The sequence below is a fragment of the Notechis scutatus genome, chromosome 6 (assembly GCF_049901735.1).
Source record: "Notechis scutatus isolate UNSWTSFEM ecotype Mainland chromosome 6, rNotScu1.2, whole genome shotgun sequence".
NCBI lineage: Eukaryota > Metazoa > Chordata > Lepidosauria > Squamata > Elapidae > Notechis > Notechis scutatus.
The window spans coordinates 11,127,871-11,140,540 of NC_142014.1; the positions used below are offsets into that span (position 1 = coordinate 11,127,871).

General features: G+C 35.9%; 1 protein-coding gene across 4 annotated transcripts in view; it reads left to right on the plus strand.

Moving 5' to 3' along the window:
- PTPRZ1 (protein tyrosine phosphatase receptor type Z1) overlaps positions 1–12,670 on the plus strand; it is a 106,397-nt gene that overhangs the window by 20,584 nt on the left and 73,143 nt on the right. For all 4 annotated transcript variants that reach the window (XM_087969357.1, XM_087969358.1, XM_087969359.1 and 1 more), the window contains exon 2: positions 6,968–7,033. In XM_087969357.1, the coding sequence (XP_087825483.1) occupies positions 6,968–7,033 (66 nt within the window). The remainder of the gene's footprint in view (positions 1–6,967; positions 7,034–12,670) is intronic.

Sequence of the window (12,670 nt, forward strand, 5' to 3'; positions counted from 1 at the left end):
CTTTTATTCATGAATGGTACTGGTTTGGCTATATAAGCTGTAATATTTAAACATTGGAAATAATGGAAATAAGTGCTCCTTTTAAGAAGAGAGCGAGAATGCTTCTCTTATTATCTTATGAGAGCATCACCACCAGATGTAACTGGCTGACAAACCATACTTAATAGTACTATGAATACATGGAGCAAGGATTTTCAAACTTGGCAAGTTTAAGACTTGTGGACTTTAACTCCCAGAATTCCTGAGCTAACATGACTGAAGAAAGACTTCTGGGAGTTGAAGTCCACAAGTCTTAAAGCTGTCAAGTTTGAAGACCCCTGACATGGATGAAGTAAGCAGGGAGTACCACAAGGTTCCTCTTAGGTCCAGTACTCTTCAACATCTTCATAAATGACTTAGATGAGGGAATAGAAGGGGAACTCATCAAATTTGGAGGTGATTCTAAGCACCCTAGATGACAGGCTCAAAATCCAGATGGATCTTGACAGACTTGAATATTGGGCCCTATCTAACAAAATGAAATTCAATGTAGAGAAAAATAAAGTCTTACACCAAGACAAGAAAAGCCAAAAGTACACATATAGACTGGGTGAAACCAGGCTTAATAGGAGTAACTGTGAGAGGGATCATGCAGACTTAGTGGACAACCAATTAAATAGGAACTAGCAGTGTGCGGTGGCAACAAAAAAGCCAATGCAATCCAAAGTTGCATTAACAGAGGGATACAGTCAAGATCATGTTAGGTACTAATACCACTCTATAAAGCCTTAGTAAGACCACACCTAGAATACTGCATCCAGTTTTGGTCACCACACTATAAAAGATGTTGAGACTCTAGAAAGAGTGCAGAGGAGAGCAACCAAGATTATTAGGGGACTGAGGCTAAACATATGAAGAATGTTGTAAGAACTGGGCATATGACTAGTCTAGTGAAGAGAAGGACCAGGAGTGACATAACAGTGTTCCAATATTTGAGGGGCTGCCACAGAGAGGAAGAGGTCAAGCTATTTTCCAAATCACCTGAAGGCCAGACAAGGAATAATGGATGGAAATTGGTCAAAGAGAGATTCAACCTAGAAATAAGGAGAGATTTTCTGACAGTGAGAACAATCAATCAATGGAACAGGTTGCCTTCAGGAGTTGTGGGTGTTTCATCACTGGAAGCTTTCAAGAAGAGATTGGACTGCCATTTGTCAGAAATGGTGTAGGGTCTCCTGCTTGGACAGGGGGCTGGACTTGATGACCTACAAGGTCCCTTCCAACTCTGTTGTTCTATTCTATTCTTATTAAGGATTAGAAGATGGTTTTATTTTGTTTGGTACAAAAGAGATGAACTTCAACTGCATTTTAAATAATGATCAACACATAAATGAAAACACTGTGAATTTCCATAAATGTTTGCACTGCATTTGTGTTGCTGAGATATGAATGACCTGGCCAAAATTATTCATGGCATAATATCTTCTAAAAGAGGCTTCTGCAATGGATTGTGTGAAGCTATCTTTAAGTACTTCTAACAACTGAACTGGATTAACACTAAACTGGATTAAAATACTAAATGCGTCTTCTTGATGAAATAATGAAGTTATCTTGTCTGTCAGCCCATTTGTAGAATACAGATCAGTGTTGCTGATTTCCTTTTTATAGATAGTTAAATCCTGATTTATGTAATTTTTCTCCATCAGGATTCCTTCTCATCTGAAGGCAGATACATTTACCTTTACCTCGTTACTGTGTATCTTATAGAGAATTTCATTCTAGAAAGAAAAAGGATTGGGTACTTCAAAGGTCCCAATCCCTGGGCTGCTTCCCACTACGGAGTTGTGAACCTTTCAGAATCAGGCTGCAGAAGCAGCGGGTGAGTGTGTGTGTGTGTGTGTGTGTGCGTGCGCGCGCATCTCCACTTGCAGTGGGGGGCTGCATGTGCATGGGCTGCATGTGTGCGCTTGCTGGCCTCTTGTGCAAAACCACCCCCTCTCTCCTCACCCCAAGCCGGTCTGTAAAACCGGAAAGGTTGGGGAACTCTGGGCTACTTAGCCCATTTTTAGCAATGACTTTCCAATTCTTCAAGTATATTTTCAAGCTTGATTTCAGTATTGTTTTTATCCTACTCAGCAATGTTGGTTGCTGTGATTTCATTGTGAATTCTTAAATTTCCACTTTGAGAGTTCAATTAACCTTAATTTAAATTGAAAAATAATTTTATAAATCCATTGATATTAATACATACAAGCACTCTTATTTTTCTTATTGTATAATGTGGATATAAGGATAACTTCTCAGCAATTTAATATCTTCTGGAATGCATTAAAATAGACAAGTATATACCTGTATTTCATGAAGCGTAAAACTCAGTTGTTACTTATTATTAATATCAAAAATTTCATGCTTCTCAATGCTAGTTGCTTGGGAACATAAACAGGATTTGTTATTTGTGGGTCTCTTGTAAGCATTGTGTTGGGTAGTCTTAAGACAAAATACAGTAGATAAATCTGTAGTCTGATCCAGAATAAATAAGGTAAATTTTAAAATCAATTGAAAGGCAAATTTTTCTTCATATTTCTCTTGACAATATGCTAATTCTTCCAAAGCATTTTACTAAGAAATAACACAATAACAATGCTATTCAAACCTGTTCAATTTATAGTCATCCATCATGTAGTAAACAAGTTTTTCTTATTTAGTTATATTTGTCAAGTGCATTCCAAATTACGTTTGCTCCTGCTTTGCTCATCAGTTTTTATTTATTTAAAACAATGAAGACATTAGTAAGAAATATTGTTACAGTTTAAATATTGAACCAGCATCATTTGACACTCATTAACTGATGATAAATATATGTTTGTCTGTGAATATGCACTTCTGTTTTATTGGATTATCATTTTCTTTTTCATTAAAATCCTTAAGGAGTTTTTAAGTTAGAATTTTACATAGTTTTTCAATTAATACTTTAGTGGGTGCTTAATAATTAAGAAAAGCAACAGATAATAGAAAACACAGATAAAATGATGGACAAAGAAATTCAAGAAAAAGTGGTGATAGACACTGATTAAAATCACTAAACACTCAATCATATTTACTTCATAAACTATAAGTGTCTATAGGTATAACTTGATCTTTTAGGGATAGCAATTAATTAGATGAATGACTCAAACTTTTCTGGTAGAATTTTTTTGACAGGTAGTTGGCAGATTATTTTTCTTCACTTGCCAATCATAGTATACTATTATAGATGTACCAGAAAAAACAACAGCTATATACTGAATACCTCTAGAATTATTAGAATTCTTTTCAAATCAAGTTTCAATTATGTGTGGCAGAAGCTTAAAATTTTTTACAGAATGTATTTCTTGGCATATCATATCCTTCTCATATAACCAATAATCAATGGGATTATTTCACTATTAATTAAAATGCCATGTGAAACTATTTCACTATTCATTAAAGTGCAGTGTGAAACTCATCTAAGATGTCCTTATCATCTTTAATTTGTAATTTAGTTTTGGAACCCCTAATATGCAAATATACACAAAATTTAGAATAGAAAGGAACGGAACAAACCTTGGAGGTTTTCTAGTCCAACCCTCTTTGATCCATCTCATCTTGGGAACCCTTTTTTTGAACTATTAGCATCTGGCAGACGGTACAGAATAATAAAAACAAGGACAAATAGGCTGAAAAACAGCTTCTATCCCACGGCAGTAGCTCTTTTGAATTCCTCTGTATAGTGCAGTGTTGGTGTGGTGTCGGCGTTTTCCGGTTCAATGTGTGGAGTGTGAAGGATGTGTGTTTGTGTTTATTTTCATGGTCATGATGTGCACTGAAGATGGTGTTTGATTTCGTTGCACGAGGTGCAATGACAATAAAGTAAGCTAAACTAAACTGCTTAGGCAGGAAACCTTATACCATTTCAGACAAATGGTTATCCAATCTTTAAAAAATGTTTTCTGAATAAGAAGCTTCTAATTAGCAAGTGATTTTTTTAAAAGATTGTCTATCAGCATTAATAATTTTTAGGTATGTAGGTATAATAAATATATGGGATATTCAGTAAACTGGATAGTCACCTACCAATCGGCAAGAAAATTGTAAAGCTCACAGAGTTAATATTAGGTTTTATATATTGTTCCAAAGTTATTAAATATCTGGAATTACTGTGCCAAGAGAGTATTGTTTATGAATAATACCCAATATTATCTATAATTATATAATATTTCAAAATTATCATCTAGATGGAAAAAGATATGAGGCAGTTAAAAACATCCATACTTTTATGGAAATATATGTGTGTATGTATGTATGTTTGTATGTATGTACGTATGTATGTGTTAATTTTGTATTAAAACTGATAGATAATATAAAGTAACAATGGTTCTACTTATATATTTCAAGAAGATTGGTAAGATCAAATATTGCTTTTTTTATGGAAGGAACACAAGTTTTGACAATGCTAATGATGCTGGCTGTTCACTTCTACCATTTTGGACACAGCTTGAAAGTTTTACTTCATCACTTTTATAGATGAATGGAAAGTTTTTTGTTCTAACAGTAGGAAATTGGTTTTCCAGCCTTCAAAAATAGTGAAACATGTCAGGGCATTATTGGGCAGAAAATTTGAATGTGATTTTTCATCACACAAGGAATCTTGAATATTCAATATATGAAAACTTCATTGTTGCAAAAAGGTGATTATGTACTCATGAAATAATATTTATGTCCTAGATGGTCAAGGCTGGCTTAAGAAATGTTGTCAGTTCCCAGATTTTGGTCTGGCTTTGTGCTAAAGGAGAGGAAATATGAATCTACATGCCCTGAGTTAGATTACTGTTCAGAAATTGAATATGATGACACCAAATAAAGTTATATCATTTCAAAAGTCAGATATATATTTTACCTTTTCTCCCATTCTCTTAACGGTCTTTTCTCAATGTTTAGAATTAAATACAATTTAAGATGGTGATGCATTTAAGACTGTTTTTCATTTATTTGGAATGTATTTTCTTTCATTTGTTTTTCTGCTTCATTTGTCCTGATGCAGTTTAATATACATTTTTTTTTACTATATACATCTTTTTATGTAATAGGCTAAACTTTTTTAAAAAAAAGTATATAGTATTTCGTACAACGGTGATATAATTATATGACTATTCATATGCACCAATACAACTAAGAAGGTTTTTTTTACTATGTACCTCTTTTTATGTAATAGGCTAAACTTTTTTTAAAAAAGTATATAGTATTTCGTACAACGATGATATAATTATATGACTATTCATATGCACCAATACAACTAAGAAGGTTTTTTTTACTATGTACCTCTTTTTACGTAATAGGCTAAACTTTTTTTAAAAAAGTATATAGTATTTCGTACAACGGTGATATAATTATATGACTATTCATATGCACCAATACAACTAAGAAGGTTTTTAATAAATGGCTATTGTAATTCCTCTAAAGTTTACTAACATTATGTTTAAAACTATATTAACATGCTAAACATTCTAAGAATTGTTGAACAATATTCAAACAAGTGAAAGACTGTGAAAATTAATGTTCTAGCCTTAGTGCCTATTTCACCGCAGTTCTTCCCTTGCTCTAACTTTATTCAATTATTATCCAGCTAAGAAAATAGAATCTCATGGTGGGTACTTTTTTGGGGAGGGGGTTGTTATCTGCAGAGGTGGTATTCAGCAGATTCTAACCAATTCTAGAGAACTGGTAGCGGAAATTTTGAGTAGTTCGGAGAACTGGAGATTTTACGGTATCCTTCCCCTGCCACGCCCACCAAGCCACGCCCACAGAACTGGTAGTCAGAAAAAATTGAATCCCACCACTGGTTGTCTGGCATTGAAGCAGAAGACCAAGAACTTTACTATAATGCAAAGCAAGATTTTCACCCCAAGCTATTCTGCAGAGGATGTATGAGAGAAGATGAGGGAGAGGATGCAAGCATGGGCATAGTTTATTAAATCTCATATAATCAATACTGATACTAATAAATAATTGCTATCTGTTGCTGCATTTCTATTCATTTTTTTTTTGAAAAATAAAATTAAAGCCCTTCATGGGTTGGAACCAGGTTATCTGAAAAACCATCCTTCCTGGCTACATCCACCTGACCCACTACAGCAGGAAGGCAGGGAATGCTGTGTGTCCTGTCTCCTAAATAGGTACAATTGGCAGGGCCCAGAAGAAGGGACTTCTCTGTGGTGGCTGCCTCCCTTTGGAATATCATCCCCACAGAGATTTGATACTCTTTTGTAGAGCCCTGAAGATCTGGTTCTGCCAACAGGAGTGTGGAATCCAGAGAGGGATGGAGCCCATCAAGTGGCTTGTTTGATTGCTTGTTGCCACCGGGGTGGGTAGATACTGTTTTTATTCTTTTATATTGGGTTTTTTATGTTTGTAAACTACCCAGAATCACCGAGAGTGAATGGACAGCCATATAAATCTTCTAAATAAATAAATAAATTGTTTCCCAGTATACATTGGAAAGCTACATTGATTTAAGAAGTAGAGACTATGGAATGGAGTGGAAAACAATGGAAACAAAAACTGAAGGTTTGTTATAGAATAGTACAAATTATGTACGTATTTGGATAGAATATGCATTAGTTATTTTTAAGAAAGGTTAAAGTACATTTCAACATGATATTGACTCTTGGAGAATTTAGGGTTATATCTATGTACTTTTCTTGGCTACAAGACAGACATGGCTTTGCCCTGGTTTTCTTCTGGTATTTTCTCTATTTCCCAATGCAGCCCATAGAGATGTCTTCTTGAAATCTTCCAGGCAATACATTTTAGCTTCCAGGCCTTGGCCTAGGCAACCAGATGCTGCCTCCTGCACAGGCAATTACACCAAATTACACTAAAATTGAGAGCAAATGTACTGAAGTTAATAATATTTAAAATATTCCTCTCTGCTGTTTAATGTTAACTTTTTATGTTGCTTGTTTCTTTTTAGATCTGATTCTTGGCTATTTTCGACCACAGCGAAAATTTGAAGAAGCTGTTGATTGGTCCTATTCAGGTAAGTCCATCATCTGCTACTTCACCAAGGGTGCTCAAAGAATGTTGTCAAAATATGAAGATGGAAGCTGCAATGGTGTGCATAAAAACAGGCAGTGGTTTGATCACACTATTTTGACACTTTTTGGATACTCCTATTTTACCGTGCTTCATTACTACAATTCAACAAGTTGGGTTTTTTTCCCCTTGCCAAATCAAATTGTTCCTGTTGGCTGCAGTTTGAGCTGATAAAGATCAGTTATAAAAAATGTGTACTGTGCACCTAATTAAAAATATTAGAAAGTCTTAAGAAACGAGTGGTGATTTTGTAATATTTCTGGCATGGAACAAAAAAGGTGATAATTCTTGAAATAATACACTTATTTGCCTAATTTGTGAAGCAAAAAACTGCTGATCAATCTTTCACATCCAGAAAAGAATTAAAATATTTCTAACCATTCCAACTGTTGTGTCCTGGGTGCCAATGTACTTGAAGTGCGTGGTTGATCATTAAAAAGTTGCTTACCCTGAGTTACTGCAAAGAAGTGTTAATTTTTTGAACTACATTTGGCTAGATATTTTTTTTCTTAAAGACACATCTTTTCACTAAAACATTACTGTGCCCCTTATAAACCTTTGTACTTTCAGGATATTTAAGGCAATTCTGCCCTGCAATCTCATTTCCCATGATGTTCCTGAATTTTCTTAACTCAATTTCAGATATATCAATTGGGTTAGCAATGGGCTGGTGCTCAGTCTGGTCTACCACCATTGCAAATTTGTCATTTTCAAGCTTGTTGTTTTTCCTACCTGTGCAGCAAAGCAAAGTTTTGCTAGCTGGATTCTGTCCAGATCTGGTTTACTGGGGTCTGCTTTTTTAAAAAAGAGATATAATGCCTTTTCTTTGATATCTTCACCCTCACTACCAGGACTCAATTATCTCCTCTGAGATTAATATCAGATTTTTTCCCCTCTTATGGTTTCATCGTTATTCTACTGCTGCAGTAATCAAAGCAATAGGAAACAGATTGTTGTTTTGTTCCTCTATTGCTCTGCAGTTCCTTGGAAACTTTATAGCAAGGATGAATAAGTAATTCAGTATCACAGAAGCAAGTAGCAATGCTACTACACTTCAGCTTAAAGAGGTTTTTTGAAAAAGGGGAAAGGGAAACAATATTTTGCTTACTGGGGGTTGGAAAGAAGTGGGTATGCAGTACAAGCATGGAAAGTTGTGTCTACTGGGAGACCTAAAAGTTGAATGAAGCATGAGCTTCTACAGTTAAAGATAATTCATTGATTTGATGGGTCATTATTAGATCAATCTCAATGTGATGAAAAAATAATAATTGGCCATCAAAGGGAATGTAGATGGAAATGTATGAAAGCTACTTCATATAAAATATATATCATATAAACACAGCAGGCTAAAACACTTGATGAACAATTGAAGGAATTGGGTATGCCTAGCCTAGTGAAAGGAAGAACTAAGAATGATAGCAGTGTTCCAATATTTGAGGGGCTGCCACAAAGAAAAGGAGGGTCAATCTGAAGGCAGTTCAAGAAGCAATGGATGGAAACTAATCAAGGAGAGAACCGACCTAGAACTAAGGAAAAAATGTCCTAACAGTGAAAACAATTAACCAGTGGAACAGCATGCCTCCAGAAGTTGTATGTGAATTATCACTGGAGACTTTTAAGAAGATACCGGACAACCACTTGTCTGGAAACCCTGCTTGAGTAGGGTTTGGACTAGAATACCTCCAAGGTCCCTTCCAATTCTGTTATTCAGTTATCAGATCAAAATGGCTGCCCAGGAAAAGTGACTAGCCCTGGATGGAAAAGGGTGTGTCAGGCCCTGTAGCCAGTCAGAATTGGGACTGCTACTAGAGTGAAATGAATTGCTAAAGTCTATCTGCTTTAACGGGCTCAGATCAGAAAACAAGCAGTTTTGAATAATGCTAAAATGAAAATATGGGTATGGGATGCATTTTCAGTGAGCTGGGAGTAGAAGGAGGATGACAACATCTTCCATTCCTACACTTAGGAGATAATGAGTGGCCCATACTACTGACAGGCCAAGCAGAAAGAACACATTTTCTTTTAGAAGGCAAATCACTTGAGACTTCAAAGAACCAGTTTGATCCATTGCTTAAGGCACCAGGTTAGAAGCTAGGAGACTGTTAGTTCTAGTCCTATCTTAGGTATGTAAAAGTGGCTGGGTGACTTTGGGCCAGTCACTCTCTATCAGCCCAATCTACCTCACAGGGCTGTTTTTTGGGGGAAAATAGGAGCAGGAAGGTGTGTTATGTTCCTAATCCAACTACCTTGAATTATTTATAACAATAATAAGGTGGGGAATGAATGAATGTCTTGATTCTTTTGCAATTGCTTGAAATCAAAACAAGTTTCAGTACATGTGGGATATAGGTTTCATAGGACTGTGCAAAGCATTTGAAAGAGGTGCTTCATGTTTGAAGATCCATTTCAGTATACAATGCTTCATTGTACTAGAGAAAATAGATGTAGTTTGTGTAGAGATTTCACTCTATGACTTATTTATGTTCTCTTTTGAAACTATTTAATGTGTTTCTAATTAATTGGACTGATCTTTTCAGAATGTTATTATTTTGCTTCTTACTATCTTTGGATAATGGAATGGGATAAACTAGCTGTGCGTGTATAGACATGTAGAAACATCTAGAAGCAGCTGCCACAGCAGCACATAAATCCCGCAAAAGGTGTGGCTGCTTTAATAATGCAAAGTGGTGTCAATCAAACTCCCGTGAGTTGGAAAGTACGACTTGCACAGCCCAAGTTTCTCAGGTTCACGTTGCACTGCCATTATATCTGGTACCCTGATCTACCAAGAAACTTCTGTGAGGTATATAAATTAAGTATGGATCTGAGTCACATGGAAAATCTGCCTGGGATGTAGTTTCATGTTCTGTAGATGTTAGTTCACCAAGTACATCTGGTCATTATCTTTCCTTAGTAAAATAGTCTAGCAAGGAAGCAGACTGGACAAGATTTATCATAGTAAAATTCTACAGTCTGCTCTTCAGATTAATACATTCAAATGTTCACAAATTAGATAATTTTATATACATAATTGTACTCTGTAAAAGCTCATTCAGCAGACACTCATCCAAAATAGCAGCTTGAGAATAATCAGACAATAGTATACTTTTTCATTATTTCCTTCTGTAGATTTTTAGAAAAATACTTTTGCTTCAGATCTTCAGCTGAATGTTTAATATCAATTAGGGTTTTCCCTATTTTTGTTTCTTTGGAACATAAAATATTAAAACCATTGAAATCCTAAAAGATATATTCAATTGAAATGATTAGGGATAAATATTAAATATAGGAGGAGGTAAAATTACATCTTCCAACATAGTGTTAATACTATCCTTAGTAAAAGAAAAGAACTAGATAGATATGTATTTGTATCATGAATATTTAATGTGTAATCAGTAAAATAGGCTTATCCTTTTTACTTTTCTTTATTGTGGTCAATATATTTATTTTTGTGCCTTTAAGACAAGCATATATGTTGTTTATTCAAAATGGTAGAATCATACATTTACTTAGATCAAGAGCCGCATCCCCAGAACTTCCAATGCAGAACTTCCAATTAAAGCATTCCTTACAAATGGTCACTTCGCTTTTCCTATCTCTTCTATTAATATGCAACAAGAAGTTGCTTTTCTGCAATATACTCTGGGACAATAGAGAACTGATCTTGGCATTTTTCTGTGTAATAACCTTTAGGATGAATTTGTCTTCCAAGTGTGCACTCACTTGCCCAAAGTCACCGGAGACTGAAGATTAAATTATTGCAACATAGTCTGCTTTAGCATTTTTGGGACTGTTCAGTTATTACAGTCATCTATAACCCAAGTGTCAAATATCTTTTTTTGGAGTTCCTGGGTCAGAATGTATTGATTCGTCAGTTTGAACTGACTACTTCTTCGCTGTAGGCGTAATAAGAAGTAGTGAGAACCAGATTGGTGTAGTATGTAAGGCACCAGGTTAGAAAATGGGGGACTGTGAGTTCCAGTCTTGCCTTCGGCACAAAGCCAACTGGGTGACAGCCCCAGGAAGCAGGCAAATCACTTCTGAAATCTCTCCAAGAAAACTTAAGGCACATGTCTAAGTGACATTGAATCAAAGACACACAATGATAAGTATTATTATAATTCTTGGACAATTATAATTCCTATTTCATTCCTCTTGAAGCTTAACTCCAATTGACAGGATCATTAGAAAACAATTGACTTAGAAATCAAAGAGGTCTTGCTCAGTTATTGCATCCGTGTTGCCACTTCAATTTAAATTTTGTCCTGATTGCTTTACTATATTGCCTAGCACATGAGGGAGGCATTGTGGACAGCTATTTGCAGGTAAACAGACTTGCATTTGAAGCTCCTGCAAACTTCTCCATGGCTGGATTTCCCCCTCCCTCTCCCAGCATTCTTTCCCTCTCGCTCCAGGCACTTTACTCACAAGGGGAAGCGATACTTCTAGTGTCCATGAAGAATCCAGACTTGGAACAGTTTTGCAGGTTAACGGACCGCTGCTCCGCCCACAGTCATGTGTTTTCAAGTGGCTGCTTGAAAATGCATGGCTAGGGCGGGGGGGCAGTCCTCCTTTAAACTGGGGCAGGGAGCATCAGGTGGGCAGGGCAAGCAAGTGAGCAGAAACCGGGCGACCGGGTTGGGGGCATGGCCAGCTAGATGTTGCTACAGGTTCAGCGACCCATACCAAATTCTTGCTACCGGTTCTCCCGAGTAGGTGCGAACCGGCTGAATAGCACCTCTGATCAGACGGCTCACCAGAGAGGCGTGTTTCATCTCAGATACCAAAGCTCTTGAAATAGCACTGAAAGGATGTTTCACTTGTCTGCCTTTGTCAAACATTAAGAAGAATATGCTGCTTCCCATTATTATAATGAAGGCTTTGTAAGAACACGAAATGATGCAAAGAATTGCCTTTTTTGAAATCATGCTCCTTTCGAAAGGCAGAAAACTTATTACTGGCTTTCAAGTCAATTCTTTAAAGAGATCTGCATATTCTCACATTTTTCAAATGCAAATTTAATGTTTCATTCTGTTTCACAAAGTACACTGTGTTGTACTTGTCTGTGACAAAGTGTGTAGATTATCTGTGTGTAGATTGTCTGTGTATAGATTGTCTGTGACAAAATAAATTGCTTTCAGCATCCACAAGACCGGTTCTTGGTCTTAATCCAGGCCATGAATTGGCTGCTGCCAGCTTTCTTCCTTGGGCTCTGTGAAGTGAACCTCTGTTGCCTTTAGGATATGAGTAGCAAAGAAAGTCAAACCCTGCTGTCACATAAATTTCCCTATGTCACGGGTTCTTTATAATCTACCCAATTTGACTGACTCCAACTCAAAACATCCATAAAAAGTATAGGATCCTAGACAATGGAATTTTTATATCTCCCTATAAAAATTAGGGAGATTATTTATTTTGAAAAAAAATATCCACGCTACAAAAATGAAACATACAAGTATATATGTGTAACTAACTCTTTCTGTGTATGTTATGTTGTGTACTATATTTCTATTACATTTATACAATGTTCTCTATTTTACTATACTACTATACTATACTTCTATGCTGTAGATATTATTTC